At 42.7% G+C, this 20,972-nt stretch overlaps 1 protein-coding gene across 1 annotated transcript in view; it reads right to left on the reverse strand.

Moving 5' to 3' along the window:
* The window catches only part of fam20ca (FAM20C golgi associated secretory pathway kinase a), a 42,341-nt gene extending 22,244 nt beyond the window's left edge, over nucleotides 1-20,097 (reverse strand). Inside the window, exons 1-3 of the mRNA XM_080511029.1 lie at nucleotides 18,851-20,097; nucleotides 18,035-18,216; nucleotides 14,287-14,365 (exon numbers count right to left, since the gene is read on the reverse strand). Coding sequence (XP_080367155.1) covers nucleotides 14,287-14,365; nucleotides 18,035-18,216; nucleotides 18,851-19,389 — 800 coding nt within the window. The 5' untranslated portion in view covers nucleotides 19,390-20,097. The remainder of the gene's footprint in view (nucleotides 1-14,286; nucleotides 14,366-18,034; nucleotides 18,217-18,850) is intronic.
* Between the last annotated feature and the right edge of the window lie 875 nt (nucleotides 20,098-20,972).

Below are 20,972 nucleotides of genomic sequence, written 5' to 3' on the forward strand. Positions count from 1 at the left end.
ATTAGCTGTTTTCAATAGCACGAGTCTGAGGCAATCCTTCACAGGGCGCACGATTCATGACAGGCTTTGCACAGAATGTGAACCATGAATTATGCAGAACATACACAAACATCAAGAGTATTCCTGGGTCAACAGAGATTAGATGTCAAAAAGCCACAGGGATGTGGAGAACAATAAGCTTCAAAAACTTCAAAAAGTGCCCGAGCATGTTTGCGCCGCAGAGTTTGCCCCTTCTCTTGCAGCTTTCCTCGATATCTTCCCAGGATAAGTAAGGCACACTGAGTGTACACTGAGCTACACCTGTTCTGAAAAAGTATACCCCATGTTGACAACTATACCAAACTGTGTCAAGCAATCCACCGTATAATGATTTATATACAGATTTGCTGGGAATGTCACGGTGTTGTGGATTACTCTCTTACTTCACGGCCAATTTTCCACAAAGAGCCACAAAGTGAATTCTTTCTGATGAGGAAGACACAAATACACACAGTGGAGGTCGGTCTACTCAAGCAGGAAATTCCTCCAGAAATCCTCCACCAGTTGTTTCCATCCCTCATGGTTGCAAAGACTGTGACAGATGCCCGGAGATGAGAACGAGAGGAATGTCTCAAAGAACCAAAAAGCTACACGTGAACCTAACAATGTGGGAACAAGTGAAAAATGACATTCACCTTGACACTTCTGGGCTTACAGAAGCAACACAATATCAGCAGACTCGGCAAAAACCAACCTTACTTGCATAATGAAAACAAACGAGATAGCTCTTAGCCTTTTGGGATCAATGAGGATTTTTTGGAGCTTTCTCTGCATTTGTGCACGCGCAGGTTTTTGTTTATGCCGGCAACACAAAATCAATGAGTATTACCACAAGTCTTCATCTCCCAGGGACTGAGTAACAAGCCCTGGTATTCAGCATGACAAGTAAGCTGAAGCTGATGAGAGGAGGGAGAGAAATCCTGGTCTGAGCATGTCAGCGAGGTGCTGAATCTGCAGGGTTAGCACAAAATAGTCTCTTTTCTCAGCCCGAGGAGGATTTGGGGGAAAGATTTAGAGACTAGCTACACTTAAGGATTTTTCCTCCGAGTGTGATATTCTTTCTGAATTTTCCTCTGCATTTCAATGCTATCTGAGGCCATATGCTATGAGCTAACTTTGAACATGCACTTTGATTTTAAACATCTATTTGGATGATGGCTGCACATTTTTTTTCCCCCAGTAGCAAAAAGGAGATCTCCAAAAAATATAGTCATGTTCTTTTGCTTTTAAAGTTCAGAGCAGATTTTGCAACTGGCAGATGACTTGGCCAGAATGAGTGCAGAGGAGGAGGAAGTGAAGTACCTGACCAAACCTCATAAATCATCCATTTTAAAGTGGAGAACCTTTCCCGGGAGACACTGCAAACAGGTCCCTCCTCCAAAGTAGCCTCCGGTACAAACCATTAAGAATTTATTTGATTATCACTAAGTAGTTGCACAACAGAAAACGCCAATTAGAGAATATTATGTCAAATCCTGCAAAGCATTAATTTTCTAGACACACACACACACACACACACACACACACACACACACACACACACACACACACACACACACTGAACCACTCAGAGTGCGGACATGGAGTGTATACGCATGGCTTGAGCCAGGAGAAGTTAATTGGATTGTGTAAGCATTTTGGATGTCCATTATCTGTGCCCATCTGTGGGGGTGAATATCTTGAGATGTCTCATCCAAAACAATCGCATTATCCTGACCCAAAGATAATACACACACACACACACGCACGCACGCACGCACGCACGCACGCACGCACGCACGCACGCACACGTACAGACTGTGAGAATCCATTTTTAATATCACTTGCTGCAGCAGCAGATATTTCCCAGTCCTAAAACGATTTTCCTCTCTGACCTTCATCAGGCCAAGTCAGGCATGGATGACCTTCAATGATGATTCGAGTTTGTTTTAACAAGGAGATGGAAAAAAAAAGCAGCACAGTGTCGTGGATGCCTGGCTTTTCAACATGAAAAATAGTTTTCTGATTTTGAATCTGACAGTGTGAAAACAGTAATTAGCTGTCCAGTAAGTTCATTTTGCAAAATTAATTTAATGTGGCCCAACTAACCAAAGATCTAAACACAAAGATAAAATGTGTTGCTCCAAAAAGTGAATCAGAAATGAAACCCTATATCTGCTGTCATCGGGGGTTTCGTCAATAAGAATCAAGGTTTGCCCTCCCTTCGACGCCTCCCACAAGTAGGCAGCTCTGCTCTGGCACATGGCACTACAACAGGAAGTCCTTGCTCCTTTTCCCAAGATGGGCATGTGTGGGCGGAGCCAGTCCAGCTCACATGGACACAACAGATTTTGACTGCAGCTCCTGTGATCCAATATTGAAATGGATGAAAATCAAAGAAAGGCTGGATTTGGGCCAACAAACTTTGAATGCAATGTTTTTGGACCAACATGACACATGTGAAAGTGTTGAAAAGCTGTATGATATGACGCCCTTTAAGCTCTTGGTACCAGAGATCACCGCACATCTTCGGAGGTTTTTCAGAGCCCTCAACTTCGAGGCTGTTTTGGCAGCAAAAGAAGAACCAACATTAGGCAGTTGTTCATATTGTTTATAATTAAACAAAATTATTCTTTAAAGGTTCTTTAGCTGAAAACATGACAGCCTTTCTTTGATTCCTATTTCTCATCCTCTTTAATTCACTTTTTTCCTAGAGGCTGCTGGCCAGTTATTCCCTTCTCCATCTGGATGTACTTAAACGGAACACAAGGACACCAATAGGACCGTGACATGCACACATGTATATGCACATATAAACTCAGCATCAGGCACACAGAAGCATTATGGGTCTTTATTTTTGACTGTCTCTGGAGATCCTAATCTAAAACGGTCCCAAAAGCCTTGAAAGAGTTGGTATTATTTCTCTAATTAGTCCAACATGAGGCTTGTTAAAATGCCATATTCTAGTAGCGCATGACTGATGACTACCTAGCATTGCTTTTAGCCATGCGCTCTATTTTCTTTTAGTTCCCTAATGAATGTTTTTATTAATTACCTGAGAAGCTCTGGGGCAGTAGCAACAACCTGTTCTGTTTGCTGCTAAAAGTGACAAGCTCCAGCAGTTCATCCATCACTACACGCCGCTCAGCGAGAGAACAGAACAGCTTCAGCTGGCTGTCAGTTATTTTCACCACAGCTTTTCTTCGCGGTCCCAAAATGGATTGCACGCCACAAAGTGAAACCTAACTACAAAAAAAAAAAAACAACCCTCAAAACTTTGATACCCCCACCAAAGAAAGCAATCAAAGAAGCCTATCTAGAAACTATTTTGTGGGCGACGCCCCCAAATCAAGGAAAGAGTGTTCGTGCTTTGTTTCTCCCACTGGTGAACTTTCCTATTTAGACCTGTCAACAGTCTTGTTGTGCTCGGTGGTTTGTGGTCAGATGCCGTTTCCTAAATAGAAACCATCTATCAGGGGCTAAGTGGTGGCTGAGAGATGTCATTGTGGTCATGAGTGGGTGACGGCGGCGAAGCAGGAAGTGGTGAAAAGCCTGGAAAAACAGTTCAGAGGGTTGTATTTATCCTTGTGTAAGAACGAAGATGGTTGGAATGAGTCCAGCACACTTGTGGATAAACAGTTGATCTGTGTCTGAAAAGAGAGAGTAGGAGACTTCACGCTCAAGCAAAAAATTCATTGTTGAAACATTTCTGCTCATGAACCTTGAAAAATTGCCCTCCAAGGAAACCACAGATTACAGTGGAAACCTTTAATCCTCAAGCATTGTATATAAAGATCGATGGCGTTATTTGTCAGCCCTGTTACGACTGTAGGTCTAAAAATAGAAACACTATTGTTTCTCATGTCGAAAGTATGGACTGCCTGCAAAGTTATAAATTGAGATCCTTGAATCTCAGTAAGAAAAGGTTAAAGATTTTCTTTTGAGTGTGATGAATGTGAACCTGTTTACGTGACCAAATAAAATCATCAACAATTATTGTAATATTCCAATTTGCACAGACTTCAGGAAAATCGTAGTTTCAGAATATTATTGGATTTTTTTTTTCCAGAGCAGATCCACACATACTGACCTAAAATTCAAGCTCACTGCTCTTTTCAAAAGATTTCAAAACTTTTTGATGCCTTTGGTCTTATCATTGGCTGTTTAAACTGTTTGAACATGAAGTGGCTGCTCATCAACTCTACGCTGCTGCATGTGATGGTTTTTTTTGTCTTTTAATCTTCTGTACCCTTTGTGTACCATTTGTATGGTGAACAGTTGCCAGATGTGAAAGAACCAGATTAATCTAGTATATTTGTACACATGAACTAAGTCATTGGAATATTGGGGAGAAATCCAGAGGTGTTTGATTTGATTTGAACTCATCATCATATTGTCACCATGAGAGTATCATCATACTGACGTTACATTTTTGCTTACTGCTGCTCACCTCAGAGGACAATGGTTTCCTGAAGTGGTCAGCCTTTGTGTAAGCATTCTGCCCATCGTTACACATACTTTTTCTCCTTGAAAAGGTACGGGATATGTAGAAAATTGAGCTTACAAACATCTGTGGGCGGAATTATTTTCTCAAAAATAGAAGTAAACCGCACCGGGGGACTGAAAATGAAAATGAAAATGAAAGCCTTTACTGGCTGCTTACATCCAACATAACAGCATTAATATGGGGTCAGGAAGGTGTAAAATGCGGGGACGGCCCACACATATCAATTGGTGTTTATTTTATTTTTAAATATCAGAGCTTCTGGTCCTTTTGTGAGCAATCCTGCACACAATGGGCTGAGAGTCTTCCTCCACCTTGAGTACAGATACTCCCCTGTCTGGATCACTGCTGCCAGCAGCTAGAAAAACGAGGGCAGGAGGTTTGGAAGGGAGTGGATGCGGGGTGGGGGGTGGCGGGGTTGGGGAAGAAACCCCTGGATCAGGTTCCTTCCTTCATAGTCTGGTGATACCAGACCCGACCACGACAGCCCCTCCCACATCCTGCCCCGACAATGGGCAAAACCAGGGAGAACCCCCTCTCCTCCGCTGGTTTAATTGGAAGACAATGATTGCATTCTCCTCACCCTCTCCTGGCCTCTGTTAGGGGGACAGAGGAGTCACACACAACCTAATTGCTACCTACAATGGAACAGGCTTAGACAAGCACAGGACCAGCCCACAAAGGCTGTATTAACCTCTGTGCATGCTATCACAAAAGGCCCAAGTTACAGAGCTACAATGCTCTCTCTTTCTCTCTCTGTGGAGGAACTGTTGTTTCATTCATTCAGCTTGGAGAGACACTCAGGTGGACTGTGATAGATCTACCTGGGAAAGGTCGTTATCTAATGACAGTGTGGATGTGTAACGGGCGGTGCAGTGCGTGTGGTCTGATTGTAAGAGGGCAACGGTTGATTCAAAGACAGAATAAGACAGATTTGTGTGTTCTGTCATTCTCAGACAGCTGCAGTTAAAAGACGAAGCAGAACAGTCCCCTTTAAGTGTGAGCTAGACAGGTATTCCCTTTACTGCAATGACTAGAAATAAAAAAAAAATAAAAAAAATATCAGGGTCATTAGCAGGATTTTATGTCACACAAAGAACTGTTGTCTCGTTTGTCAGGATAAATTGCTCCTTAAATTAAATACGAGGCTCCTGTATGCTCATTTAAGATAATCAACCTGGGGAAATTAGAGTAATTTCAACAGCTATGCCTACTCAAAGCACAATGAAAACCCACATCATAAAGCAATACCCAGCCGGCTCTTTTTGAGCCGTAAAAATAAATGCCCTTTTGGGATGTCTCGAATTTACCTCCTGGAGGGAAATGAATTTTCAACATTCCAGACAAATGTGGCAGCGACATTCCTTGTGTGGAGCTCAGGAATTTCCCAATCCAGTATTTTAGTCTATAATGGCTAGGTTGCTGCACTACATAACTGTGCAAAACTGTGACAAAGACCGGGTTAGAAGCCACAACAAGCATGCACAGTTGCAAAAATATGATGTGCTCAGATGTGGTGTAATGCAGAAGCGAACACATGCACCGGCCCAGCCTACTGACATAGACACAAACAAACATGTGGCGATCGCACATTTGTAAGTCTACCATCCAAACCTGTTGATTTTATGATATAGTGACATAGTTTTTGCCTTTGTGTAAAAATTATCATTCTTTTAGTCTAGTCCACTTGCCTCAGGATGAGCTTGAGATTCACATTTCCTCCATGCATTGTTTCATGCAACATGAGCTTTTGAGCACCCACTTTTAATAAAAAAAAATTTCAAAGCGAATTCATTGAAATTCTAGAATATAATTGAACATTTGCACAAGTTGTAAATGCATATTAACTTTCTATAAAAAATACAATTTGTCTCCTAGTAATGATGCATTTGCCAAATTGCTTCCTCAAATCTGGAATGGTGCTTGTATTGCTATAACGAGGTAAAAAAAACAAAACAAAAAAATCATTGGCATTCAGACAAATGTTGCTCACAACATTCATAGTATCATCTCTAACAACTCAGTTGGCCTGTAATCATATTACGATTAGTGTACTTGCTGTTTTGCCACACTACCCTGCGAGTGCATAAGCACTTGTTAAACAGAGGAAGAAAAATGGAGGGAATCTAAAAATACAGAGTCGAGTAGCTCTGAACGGAGGAGAGTGACAAGCCGAGGATTAGCACTGCCCCAGCGAATCAAACAAACAAGTCCAGAAAGAAGCGTGGACAGGAGGTGGAGAGGGAGGGAAGGATAGACAGCGAGAGGGAAGGAGGCTGGGAAGGACGGTGATGAAAAACACCACTTCCTCAGGAGTTGACCTAGTAAAACATTCATGAGAGAAGTCTTTATGTGCACGCTAGTGGGGAGGATGTGAGGAAAGTTTAAGGCTTGAGAGTCTAAAATAAGACCGTCCTCTGAGTTTCACTGTCTGTCGCTGGGAATTTGTGAGACTGTGCCTGTCAGCCCCCCCCCCAAAAAAAAGAAAAAAAAAAGTTATTTGAGGTTTAAGATGACATAAAGGCACATTCAGTGCCAGATGCTACACTGCCGACCTCTCAAATCAAAAATACACACTGAACGGAGCCACCATAAGAGCGACATTGAAAGAAAGTGGAGCATAAAGAGAATTTACTTCTTTGGAAATCTTCCAGCAAATACAACAGAAACGAGTCAGTTCTACTTTTGACAAATCTGAATGCCACAAAATGAGTGATTGCAGAACATTTACATGTGTCCCTGCACCCAAAATCAAGCTTTTAATGATGTGAGATAATTAGATAATAAGCTGAACACTCAGGGATGATTGACAATCCATTTAAAGCTTTTTTTTTTTCAAAACAAAACTCCTCAGAAGGCTCGATTATGACTTAACTAGGCTGGCTCCAAATTCTCAATTCAAATAGTGCCTGTGAGTGCTGATGACGAGGCAAATGTGACAAACCACTGAATGCAGCTGGTTTCATGACTGTTAAAGCGCAGCGCTAATTAACCGGCTCATCTCACAGCCTCCAAGAGGTCAACACATTGCAGCGCCCACACACTGATTGTACACACACACACACACACACACACACACACACACACACACACACACACACACACACACACACACACACACACACACACACACACACACACACACACACACACACACACACACACACACAGCTATAAACACCTAAGAGTGGAACACATACAAATAGCCCGCGCTGCTTGCAAAGTAACATAGTGTGCAGAAGCGGAAATGAAAATGTACTAAGCTGGCAATGGGAAAAAAGTGACAAGAAACGAGAGGTTGAAAAAACAGTGACTGGAAACGTCACATGGCAGAAAGAGTACTGACTTTCTAAGAGTGTCACAGCCTAAAGAGAGAGAGGACATAGAAATCTTTGATGAAACAAATGAAGTAGCAAAAGGAGGAGGAATGCAAAGTAGCGGGGGATGAAAGAGAAACATGGAGCGGAGGGGAAGAAGAAAACGGTGGTGTAAGATGAGCGATCCTCAGCCACATTAGAGCAGCTAAAAACCCAAATTAATCTTAAAAACCTTCAGAGGAAGTCAGCGGTGCTCAGAGCCTAAAGAAGAGCTGCTGGGGCTGGCCCTCTCTGGCTTCAAGTACAAAGCTGCATGAGAAACAGATGTTGTAAATGCTTGACACTGAAACACTGTGAGTGTGTGTGTGTAAGGGGGATAAAGACAATAAAATGGAAAGGAGAAAACAGAAAAACCCTCAGCAGATAACATTCGATAGCAGATGTTTATCTTTGTCTCATGTTATTCTGTGTACGACTCCATCAGCTTAAAACAGAGACAAATCTCTAAATTCTGATCAGAAAAGAAACAATTCTTGCTATGATTACTGTTGCACTGCAAGGTTATTATTGCAAACATATGTTTTCTTTAAGTAATCAGTATCTTACCCCTACCTTATGAATGGATACTTGTATGGGACAATTATGCATTTTACAAAAAAATCACAGTTCTTGTTTTAAAACTTTTACTCTTATAATATGCGTGCATGACTGGCAATATGGTAAACTTCATCCAATTTGGCTGAAATTCTAAGGGATACTGTGGTGCACCACCATGAACTAGTGAGATCAAAGAGTTAGCCTCAATTGATCATGTCTGACATGGAAAAAAATAGCAGCTTGGGAAGTAATTTGCTCTCCCAGATTTATTTATTTCAGATTCATTACGTAGTGCAAAGTTCTGAGGAGTTTTTAAGAATCAATATTTAAAAAGCTGGTCCTATCCTGAAGTTAACGCAGTAAACCAAAAATAATCAGGCTTTTATGCATACGTTTTAGCCATCTTACTGTAAAGTTGCTATAGGAACCAAATGCTTTCTATTTTCTAGTGTGGCAAGATTACAAAAAAAAAAGCAATGACAAACAGCTTGTCAACTTCCACTGTTGGTTGGATTTGTTGGTAAATGTTGTTGTACAACACTGTTTGAAAACTGTTTTTCTGAAACCAACATCAAACACAATACAAACACATTTTCCTTTCCATATCTGAGAACATTCTGAGTATTTTTCACAAAAGACATTGCATAAAGTAGAAAAAAAAGAAAGCAATTCCTATTCCAAGGTGTAACAAAGGCTGCAGACTTTCTCCCCCATCTTTGGTTTGATAAAATATTAGAGTGAAGCAAAATACACAAGCTCCCACAAGAAAATACAAAAGCTTGACTATTCAAAATGAATGCAATGTTGCCTAGATTGTAACCTGTGTGTTCTGTTGACACCTGTAAATCTTGTGCACACACATATAGTCAAAGCCTATATCTGCACCATCACTGTGTCTCTGACCCGTCCACGAACAAGCCACACCTGCTCTCTTCAGATTGTCACTTGATTGCACAAGCCAGGTCAAACAAATTGCTTGGAACCACTGAATGCCGGTCTGTCCCCTGGCAGCTGAGGCAGAGGCAGCCGCGGCTGCTGAAAACCTGAGGAGTATCTCCTTGCCGAGCACCAACCTGAGCAGAAAGGCCCACGAAGCCATGAACACGTGTAACTAAAGTTTACATAACCTATCGGTGAGTGATGAGAGAGATGTGACAACTCAGCTCAAGATATTCAAAATATGCGAGACTTGAGGTCAGAATCAGCCGCAAAAAAAAAAAAAAAAAAAAGTCATCATGGACAAGATAACGGGACGTTAATGCAGAAAGATTTGGCATTTATTAACGTTTAAAGTCTTTTTGAGCGCTTCAAAGCTTTTTTCACTTGTCACAGTGAAAATCATTAGAGGAGTGTTAAATGGTGAGCGGTTGGGAGTGAATGAGCTCGTTTTCTTTTTTGTGTGTGCAGGCAGAGTGTGGGCTCGCAGTCATCACCTTCTATGTAATATACCCGCAACTCTGAGTGAGCCGCTTCGGCTTGTGGCTTGGCTCATTGCTCGCAGATTTTCCAGTACCAGCTGTGGGTGACGGAGGGTGCATGAACTCCATAACCCCCACAGACTCCTTCGTTACAGCCTGTGTGTGTGTGTGTGTGTGTGTGTGTGTGTGTGTGTGTGTGTGTGTGTGTGTGTGTGTGTGTGTGTGTGTGTGTGTGTGTGTGTCTGTGTCTGTGTGTGCTGCAGCTGTGCGAACAGCTGTCTATAGTAACATGCCTCATCTGTGTTTGTGCACACATTCAGGGATGAGCTCAGACAGCACCTCTCAGACGTGTGTCCAACTTATGAGAGTGAGAGGATTTTTTATAGCCCTCATGGGATCGCTTCAGGGAAAAGTGTGAAAAAAGAGACTACCAAAAAAAAAAAAAAAGGACTGTCATATTTCTTGTGCTTTGTGAATTCAAAAGGGAATTCATGTTTTTTATGTAGTGCATGCCCTCATGTTCAAAGTTACATTACTCTACTTCTCTATGCTGTATGTTGTATATATTTGCTTATGCATGGGTGCAATCATATTCATACCGCGTGCATTCGTGGTTTATTACAACGGGAGTTACGGCAGTTGCAGTGTATGGAGGTTGCTTTGGGGCTCAATGTCATTTCGCTTCTTGATATATCGTCAGCCCTTTCCTTCCTTTGGATTTCATCAAGTTTACGTTCATGATCATTGCGCCTCGTGTGAAAGCAGGGATGAAGTCTCATCTGTGGATCAGCTTTGCTTGTCAGAGGAAGTGCATATGCTTGTTATCTCAGTCACTTCACAGGATTATCAGCTCTCCAGGTTGAAGGAGATTAAATGGTAGCCTTTGTGTGGAGGACGTAGTTGTCAGCAGTGAGTGAACTCTACTGCGTTATACTTCCCATAAAAGCCACCAGCCATCAAAGACACTTTATGAACGGCACCCTCTTGCACTTCACTAGAATGCATGTAAATCAGTGGTAAAATCATTCATCTTTCATGATCAGATCAATGGCCAGAACAGGAAGTGGTTTTCTCTGGAGGACATTAGAGGGCTTCAGTGCCATGGAGAAATGTCAGTCAGAACCCAACTGCAGGGGCACAGTAGCTCTGCCAATGGCCTGCGATGGACTTGTGGTTATGAAACAGCCTGTAGATGATGAAAAGGAAAAAAGCCTCCTGGGTGTTGAAGCTACGAGGCTTCACAGCCAACCCTACTGGCTTTACTCGTACTAAGAGCCCAAGCTTGTCAAAACTGATTCGATTCAAACAGACGAGGACGTATCGAGATTCCCCCGTGGTGATAAAGGATGAGCATGAGTGCCCTATATACAGTTTGTAACAACACATGTATTTATATGTAATAAACCTTGCGTATTAATTTAACAGCTCTCGGCAGGGCTGCGACTTGTACACAACGAACAGGGGCAATCACTGTCATATTTTCTCGTCTCACAATGCATAAACCATTCTCAACCGCGACTACCGACAAAATCAAAGGGAGGGGGTGGAAACAGGGTTGTCAGACATCATGTGACGGAGCAATGAATTCTTTCTTTGCATATCTGAAGCTTACACCTTCTCCTCCAAACCCTCAAACCTCCATCTGACAAATCCAATTAGCATGACATGAATATTGTGGCTCTCTGTGCACACCACAAGCAGGATGTTGGCAGTGGATGGGAAAGATGGGCCACCCAGGACATGAGCCAGACAGACATGGCAGCCTGGCACTGAGGATCTCCGTTCGGCTTGTGACCTGGCTCCGGCAGGAATAGTCAGTTCCTCGACAGATTGGAAAAGCTAATTCTCTCCCACCCTCCAGCCTATCACTTCTTCACATCTGTCTTTCGGAATCAGTATCCTGTCTGTTTACAAGCCACTTCTTCTTTCTTCCGAGACAGTCTTTTTTTTTTTTGAAACCATTATAGTTGCGGCAATATATCCAGCACCAGTTAATATATTTTATATCAATTTTTGTTGACTAAAGTAACATTTTCCACAAAATGTAGGTACTTTATACACTATTCTTGCTTTCAACTCGCTCAAGGCGTCGAGACACCTGCAGAAGCAGTTTGAAAATGATTCACAGTAACCACCACTGAGGTTATTTGTACATTTTCTTGGCAGTCAAAATAAAATTCTTGGGAGGTAATGGATTATAAACACTTGGTTGGCAAAAAAAAAAAAAAAAAAAATCAATAAAAAAAAAAATCTTTTTTTTTGTTTGTGGAGAAAAACAAACCGTTGCGACCTCAATCACTTAACCAAATTGCAATGTGAAAAGTAAATTAGTATCTTCAACTCCACTGTGTACTTCCACTTTAAACCATCAAACACAATCTTCGAGTTACTTAGGAGGATAAAAGGAAGCAATAAACATTTCCAGCGAGCTGAATGGAGAAAACATTGTGTGGAGGTGTCTGGAAAGCTGTCAGCTTGTGCAATCTCCTGGCCCGTGGCACTGTGGAGATTTGCATTTGGCTCAAAGGAGAACGGAGACATCAAAGTCTCTCTGAAGCACCACTTGCTGCTGCACAATGGGACAGGTGAAGAAAAGAAGTGCAGCACAGGATCAATCTGAACTACTGTACCCACAATGCACCGGCTTTCCTAAAATAGGACACATCAGCATGCTGACAGTAATGGTGAAAGCTCCTGATGTGCCTGAACAAAAGTAGAACAAAAGGTGATTCTTCTGCGATATGACTCTCATAAAACTATGATATTTCTGTATTTCTGCTCTGAGGAACTTTGTATTAAATCTGTAAACAGTTGAGACGGATGATTTTGACAGTCAAAGAAAGAAGCTTGAATAAAGTATGACAGGCTAAATAAAGAGCTTGCAGGAGTCGGCAGCATGTAATCCCAAAACTGACATGTAATTACTGTCAAAATAGTTTCTGACAGTAGCCAAGAGAGAGACTGTGACATGCACATCTACTCCAACAAAATTTGCACTTTTCTGTTGTATTTTACTGTTTGTTGGACAGCGTTGTGTATCCAAACCCTGCAATTATGTTTTAATGTTGGCATTCTTGGCAGCTATAACGTGAAATTCAGTCTTCTGCAGTGTCATAAAGGTGAACTGGAGATTTCTCCCTTTCCCATAGCTAAAAGCACATCGTCGAAAAGCTGTTTTGTATTTCACTTGAGCTTCGATTAGACTTTAGTACAACTTGATGAAGACATTTCACAAAAAGATAAAAACCGCTGTTCCAAAGAGATTGGAACGTGTTTCGCTTTACTACACACATCAAACACTGCACAACTGCAGACGACACACGACTTTGTCCCGTCGCCATCACCAGCCTTGAACCCGAGCATGCCTCACAATACGTCCATTGTCATTGACCCATCCCGCCACCCAACTGAGATCGCATCCCACGAACGCATGTACATATTGTCCAATTGTTCACTTTACAGAGTAGCATCCTCTGAATCACAACTTCAGTGATAGCCATTCAAATGTATCCCCAGAGACACATATAAACCCAGGGTAACCTCCGTTGTTGTCAGATATGACTATATTTATGATGCCTGCTGGGTGTTGTTGTTGACTTGAAAGGTTCATGGGTATGAAAGCTATAATAGATGCTCCAATTGCCATAGTGAGGGCCATATTGTCTCAGGGTGATTTTGTAAACAATGCCCTATCTTCTATAAGTCAGCAACTTATTGACCATAAAATAAATAAAAAGGTCAGTTCAGGACAACAAAACTGTTTTTCAAGCAACTCGAGACTGCCACCGATGCATCTAAGTGAAAGGATTAAGTTGGAATACACACAATCTTAGAGGCTGTCTTCTTCTCTCCACCACAACTGAATACTCTGTTGGGGCTGTCATGTAGAAAACCGTTCAGCATTTCATAGCAATCAAACCAGGCTCCTGAGCAATTACTGCTGATTGCAGCCCAGTTGGCCTGGACACTGTTTATCCATGCTGGCCTGGGAATTCATCGTTCAAAACTCAAGACAGCGAAAAGAGGGGAATATTTCCTCCTCGAGTGCAACGCGCCTTCGCCAGCATATATGCCTCCCGTAAGACATCTTCACAATGGCTCAATGCTCATTTTAATTAACACATAAGCCTGTTGATGTTAATTAAAAAGCAGACAGATGATTCCCCATCAGACAAAAGATCACACGGAGGGCTGAGCTGCCTATATGAACAAACCAAGCAGCACAGAAACTCACAGGAGAGTTTGAGGCCCTTTTGAAACCTGCATTACTATAAATGGGTGCATCAAAAATTTGATGAGAGTAGTTTCATGATTATAATATTTGTTAAATCTGAGGAATGAGTTTCAACAAGAACTTCCAGCAACAGTCATAAAGCAATAGCAGAAATACCCAGACTGTGGATGTATGCATCTGTGTTTTTGTGTTACTTACTTCATGGGCTTGAACAAAGCCTGTCCATAGTTCTGGAAAGTCATGATCAGCTTCAGCTGGGTGCCTCCTGATTTCATGGCTAAGAGGAAAACAAGTGAGATGTTAGATCACTGTCTAAACAGTGTGAAGCATAAACACACACTCACACACAAACAAATGCCTACACTCGCACACATGCACAGCTGTTTAGTTATTTGCCAATTTGGAGAGCGCAATTTTGCATGAATGCATAATGGAGCCATCACATCTGCTGACCATTTTACCAGACACTGTACAATCAAAGTGCAATTGTGACTGAGCGGGAGAAGTGACTGGGAGCAAAAACGTGGCACGGAAAGCATCTGCTGACAACTACCGCCGGTTCTGCATCTGACGGTGGGGGGGGGCATGAAATGGGCAATTTGCTTGAATGAGGCTGAGTGACTGACTTCTCCAGGAGCAAGCGTGCATCATCTGAGACAGACAGTAAAATCTGTAATTAAGTCACAGAGGGTCTCTCAGTTTTAGCGTATTCAGTCTGCCAACAATGCCTTATGAACCGCATGTTATTGGAAATAACTAAACAAAATAATACAGTGTTTACAGTTTGGTGCGTCACTGCCATGTGTATCCTGTCCACACCTCATCTCTGAATCACAATTCATGCAACTAATGAAATGCAGTGTTTGCGTCTCTGTGTGTTTTGTACATGACACATCAAATACAACAAATCTGCGTCAGACCAGATTTTTCCTCTGGAGTTGCATGCATTGTCAGTCAAGAGCCATCCAGCACACCTCGGACTCTCCAAAGGCACTTCCCTTCTCACTCCCACAAACTGACTGTCTGTAGCCGCAGGCAAGAACCACACATACAGTATGGGTCTGTCTGACTTCTGCTCGTGTCCACAAAGTCTCCCAGGTGATCAACACTCTCCGTGAGCTCCCTGGACACAATCAAAGGGACTGTCTGGCCTGTCTTAATGCCTTGTCACAATGGACAGGCTTTCGTGAGATTTGCTTGTTTATTACAGCGTATTAACTTGACCATATTACACAGCGTGGTGCTTCTACCTAACCCCAGTATCACCATAAGCCCCTGTAGTAGACCTTGTTACCAACTGGATTGCTGGTTGAGCAGCTGGCTGGCAGAGCTGTCTTTTGTCTTTATTGACTCTCTTTCTGTTTTCTCAGAGCTCTCACGGTTTCTTCTCCAGTTTTTTTTTTTTTAACTCCACTTGTTTTTATTTGTATATGTCATCCTTGTATTCACATTCTCTCTGAGAATCTCCGTCTGTCTTGATTCATCTCAGTACTGGCAAGTCTCACCACTTACCGTGATTCAATTTCAAAAGCTTAGGATTTTGCGTACACTGTTGCACACAGCACTACAACCACCACAACCCCTCATCCAAGCTTTTTTCTCGATGACAGAAAGCGGGTACTGAGCCAGGTCAAAGCCAAAGAAAAAAAAAACACTGAGAGTGTTAGGCCCACACATGTGACAGATTTGATGAGACCATGTCAAAGGGATAGTGTCCCACAGTAATCTTTGAACTTGATGCTTTAGGAGATTGGAAATGCCTGACCTATGTTTTAATACTGTGACCTTGAAGTCAAAAGCCACAACTAAAGCGGCCTCATTTCTCCATTCAGTGCTGGTTGACATGATATTTGCTTCCTAATAGAAAACTGCAAAAGGTAATCCCTGGTGAAAAAGCCAGGCAGAGCTTGGCTGATTGGTTCTCTTGATTGTCTCTATGCCGACATGCAATCACACATGAGTTGCACAACAAACTTTAACAGAACGCTCTTTACTGCCTCCCATCTGTCTCGGCAACTGTGCAAATGTATATGCTTGTGTAGATCTGCCCATCTATCGCTCCGTTTTTCCAAGAATGCCCAAATGAATCAATGTCCCTGTTTTTTTTGTTTTGTTTTATTTTTCTTCTCCTTCCTGCTCACTGGTCTTTCAGAAAGCTCCAGGCCTCACACCAGCATCAGATCCCACTCCCATGGCGTGATGATAAATTCATCCGGCGCTCACCTGTGCCATATCATGGAGCTGTGCGTATGATTTATGAGTTCGACTGATGACTGAACAAAAAGGCTCCAGCCTGACCTGACTGAAAGACAGACACAAAGGAGGAGGAGGGTGGGTGGGTGTCTGTGTCTGTGCGTGTGTGTGCATGTGCTTGTGTGTGTGTGTGTGTGTGTGGGGGGGGGGGGGGGGGGGTACACTACTGAGGAGAAACTGCTGAAGAGGAAAACTTTCTAATGCCGCCTCTGTTTTGTCATTTTAGTGAGACAGATAAGTAGCAAGTGTGTGAGCTAATTACAATGCTCAAGTGCTATTATGCATGCTTGAAGGAGACACACAGGCACACACTGCAGCTTTTTCTTCTTTTTCCAGACAGACAGCGTCCTTAAAGGTGTGTCTGGCTCCAGATTGCATATAGTTGTGGTTAACGTTGTTAAAAAAAAATGTGAATGAAAGTTAAAAAAAAAAGACAGGAAACCCTCAAAAGTGCAGACATTGATGTATGCATGACTTATTGTAAGCTGCCTCTGAGAGATATGGGATTAATAATAATGAGAAGGTGGACAAAGCCAGGAAAAGGAACATAAAGGCAAAAAAATGTAATCCTGAAGCAGATAAAGAGTTTTAGTCATTGTTGCAGTTATGATTATTAATCATGGTCTAATCCAGCATTTGGAAATGAAAGTTCCTCTATTCAAAGTAAATTTGGCTGAGCGAGCAGAAACGGCATGACCCATGAATAAGAACATCCACATACTGTGTGATAGGATGAAACAGACCCACCTATTTTAATCAATGTGTGTGACAGCCACGTTTAATAGCTTTTTTAACACCACGGCACATGGTTTAATTTTCTTGATTTCTCAAAGCTGCATCTGTAATCTCGTGTATTGATGCTCACTATCACAGTGCATTTACTCTCCATTGTCATCAGGTTTAAAAGCAATCATTTGTAAAGTACAGACAGCAACAGGCACTTAGTGGAAAAAGGCAATGTTTAGAGATTCAGCTTAATTGTTTTGAAGCTATATATTGTCTTTGGGTCTTCATTGTACCTTATATTTTTGGCACAGTGCATGTTTTATGTTTAAATAACCTTGCTGTGCAGATAAAACAGAAGTATTGCTTGTGGATTGGTGTATGCTTTGGTTTAACAGAGTTGAAGTACTTTCAACAGTAACAACCTTTGTATTGTACCATTATTAATGATTTAAGGAACCTGTGAGCTAAGAAACAACCTGCTGATCGAAACAAATATGCTCCCATACACATCGACACACTAGAATTATTTGATAACCATGGATTGTGAGGATCAATATTAAGCTCCAGGAGAAGGGAAGAGGACAGGGAGATTAATAAACGTGTGCATATAAGCAGAAATGCAGATAAAGGGCTAGATATTTGCGATTGTGTCCTCTTTCTGACGCACATAAATGCACACAGCCGTACACAGATTATGTGAGTCATGGTCCAACAGATGAGCGAGATACACACAGCACAGCATAGTCTTTATAAGGTTGATACACCTCTAAAGTCTTACATATTGCATTTTGTCACAAACAGTGTATTTTCCAATGGGATTCAAGTGAGACATTTATTTGGTTGTTTACCAATTTTTGTTGTAGCTGTACAACATCACATTGATAATAATGCAATGGAAGGCCTGACATTTTAGCCTAAGCAAACACTCCACACACCTTAATGGCCCAGTTGTCCCTGACTGACTCACCCACACTGGTGATCTTCTGCGTGACCAGGTCCTTGAGCAGAGCATCCAGTACAAGACTGTGTCTGGAGTACAGCTCATAGCGATTTATCCCAAGGTGGAAGCGTAGCCAGTTGGGGTAAGACTCTGCTGTAACCTCAGCGGTGGGGGAGAACTCATCTTCATCTTCATTCCCCTCATTGTGCCTTGTAACACACACACACACACGCACACGCACACACACACACACACACACACACACACACACACACACACACACACACACACACACACACACACACACACACACACACACACACACACACAAAGTAAGAATGTCTACCAAAAGGCGCTGAGTGTTTTTCAGAGTATTTTTAGTCTAAGAGCAATAGATTCTTCTTCGCTCCTGTGTGAAACTCCATTAATAGAGAATATGTGCATAAGCATAATTGATTCAGAAAGAACTGGCACAGAACACTATGCTAACAACAGATGGTTAAAATGCAAGATAACCCAAGAACATTTAAAAAAAAAATATTGCAGGATGAAGTCAGAAGTGCAATGCTGCACAGAGATAAGAGTGGAGAAGGTGGTTTGGCAGGAAAGAGGGATGTGTGGCTGCAGATAGATAGATAGGTAGATAGATAGATAGATAGATAGATAGATAGATAGATAGATAGATAGATAGATAGATAGATAGATTGATAGGAACCCAATTCATAAGGGACTCCTCTGAAGAAGAACAAAAAACATTCAACCTCCTTTCACTCTCTCTGCATCTCTCTTCAATCTAACTTGTGACTTAAGTAACTTATGTGTAATTAATTCTTATCAACTTACCATCCTTGGTTTCCTGTTGCTCTGGGATAAAACCTGATGTCAGTGTTGACGTTAAATAAAGTGTCGTCGTCCGTCAGAGCAGGAAGGTCAACCTTGTACAGAGGATGACTAAACAGAGACGACAGTCTGGAGGCACCGTGCGCCGCCACCGTGCGCCCCCCGCTCGCCTTCCCGATGAGCGGCTTGTGGTCCTCCGTCTTCCCCGCCGGCGGTCTCATCCGCCGCAGCGGGTCCGCTTTGTCCGCGGCGGCCGTGATCTTCTCCAAGGAGTGCGACGTGAGGTTGGAGCTCGGCTCGTTGCTGAAGTCCTGCAGGATCCTCAGCGTGTGCTTGTTAGGCCAGCCCGCCTCCGCGCGCTGCTTCCCCCAGCCCTGCGCCTCCGCGCCCGGGTGCTGCGCGCACTGGCAGCCGCCGTCCCCGCCGTCCGCTCCCGTCGCCCGCTTCTCCAGCTTCGGTAACAAGTCTATCATGATGTGCATGGTGCACGCCACCAGAAACACCATGAGTATTAACACTCTGAATTTACGAAACAGTATCATCTTCGCGTTGTTGTGCGTGATTTTTTTCCCCCTTCTTCTTCTTTCGTAGATTTAAGCGCAGCGCACCTTACGGCATCCAACAATGTTGCGCGATGAGAAAGGCAGCGATGTTAGTTTGGAGATTTTCTGTGATCATTGCACACGTAATGAGCATCGGGCGATGTTGGAAACTCCATTGTAAGATGCCTTGTGTGTTATTCACAATCGTCCCAGTTCTTCATTCCCAGACAGGTGGACGGAGCTGGTCACTTCACTGGCAGCGGCTCAATAAGTGCGTTTCATTCATCGTGTGGTTGAATAGGAATCAGTGTCAGGAGCACGGCGGGCTGGATGGAGCTTTCAGGAGCGATAACAGCATCGGTAGCCTTCAGAACCTGCGTCTTTGTACCGATGCCGGCCCGGAGTGAGATGTCAAACGTGTCATAACTGTGCCCATGCAAAAAAAAGAAAAAAGAAAAAGAAAAAAGTGACAGGTTGAGAGAGGATGATATGGCTCAATCCGTAAACCACAGCCTCCTCAATGTTTAGAGTAAATGTTTGATCAAAAACTGAAAATAAAACAACAACAACAAAACAAAACAAAAAAAGGATCCAGAAGAATAACAGGTGATCCGCTGCAAGGTGCCTGGATGCTGCGCCTCTTCCTGCTGCTGGCGTCAAACAGAGAAGAGCTGGCTGGCAGGTGCCGGGATCCTGCTTGCGATTTGTCCTCTCAACACCGCCTTGTCTTCCTTCCAAGTGTTCATCCAGGGTGGGTGTGTTAAATATTATGATGGAAGCCCTGTGAGCCCGGCCTCAGTGGCGTCATGAGGAAGAGATTGGCTGCGTCCGCACATACAAGTAGCACTAGTGACATGAAAGGCGAGCTTCAGGGATGAAAAAGCTGTGAGCTGCGAAGGGAGGGGAAGAAAGAAAGAAAAAAAAAATGCTTTCAGGCTGCAAGTCTCCCGTGTGCAGCCAGGGGGCGTTGGCACAACCTGTAACATTGTGCAACACTCTACCACCCTGTCTTTTATTTTTTCAGTTCACAATAATCTACTGGTCCTCTAAGCGAGCTCTGGAGGTCCTGAAGGGTCCTTGAGGGCCAGCCAAGGGGTCACAAGCAAAATAGGCAATCGTTGAAATTCACTGCTTTATCCATGAGGTGCATTAGGAATGAGCGTTAAGTCGGCTGTGGACAGACTCCGAATATTACCCTGGGACAAAAGTGAGGCTTTCTTGAATGACGCTCATTTTAGTGATTATTACTATTTGTGAGTAGAAAAGTGTATTACAGTTTGTTTGTTTTTTTTTTTTTTTAAAAAGGTTACTTCAAAGAAGATATAGAAAAACCAGACTTTTTTTTTTTGTATAATTTATTTATTTATTTATTTTTTGTTCAGCTCAATTCCACAGTAATACAAATTGGACTTCCTACACAGAGCAGAAAATGTTCAATTCACCCTGAAGTGACAAACCTGGGAACCCTTCAGCGGAACATGCAAACTCTACAAAGTCTGGACCTGGCAGGTATTCCACCCGGCATCCGGCCTAAGAAGTAAACCAGCCAAGTCAACAGTGAAAGTCTAACTGGGATTTCTGTG

This window comes from Blennius ocellaris (assembly GCF_963422515.1).
Source record: "Blennius ocellaris genome assembly, chromosome: 16".
NCBI lineage: Eukaryota > Metazoa > Chordata > Actinopteri > Blenniiformes > Blenniidae > Blennius > Blennius ocellaris.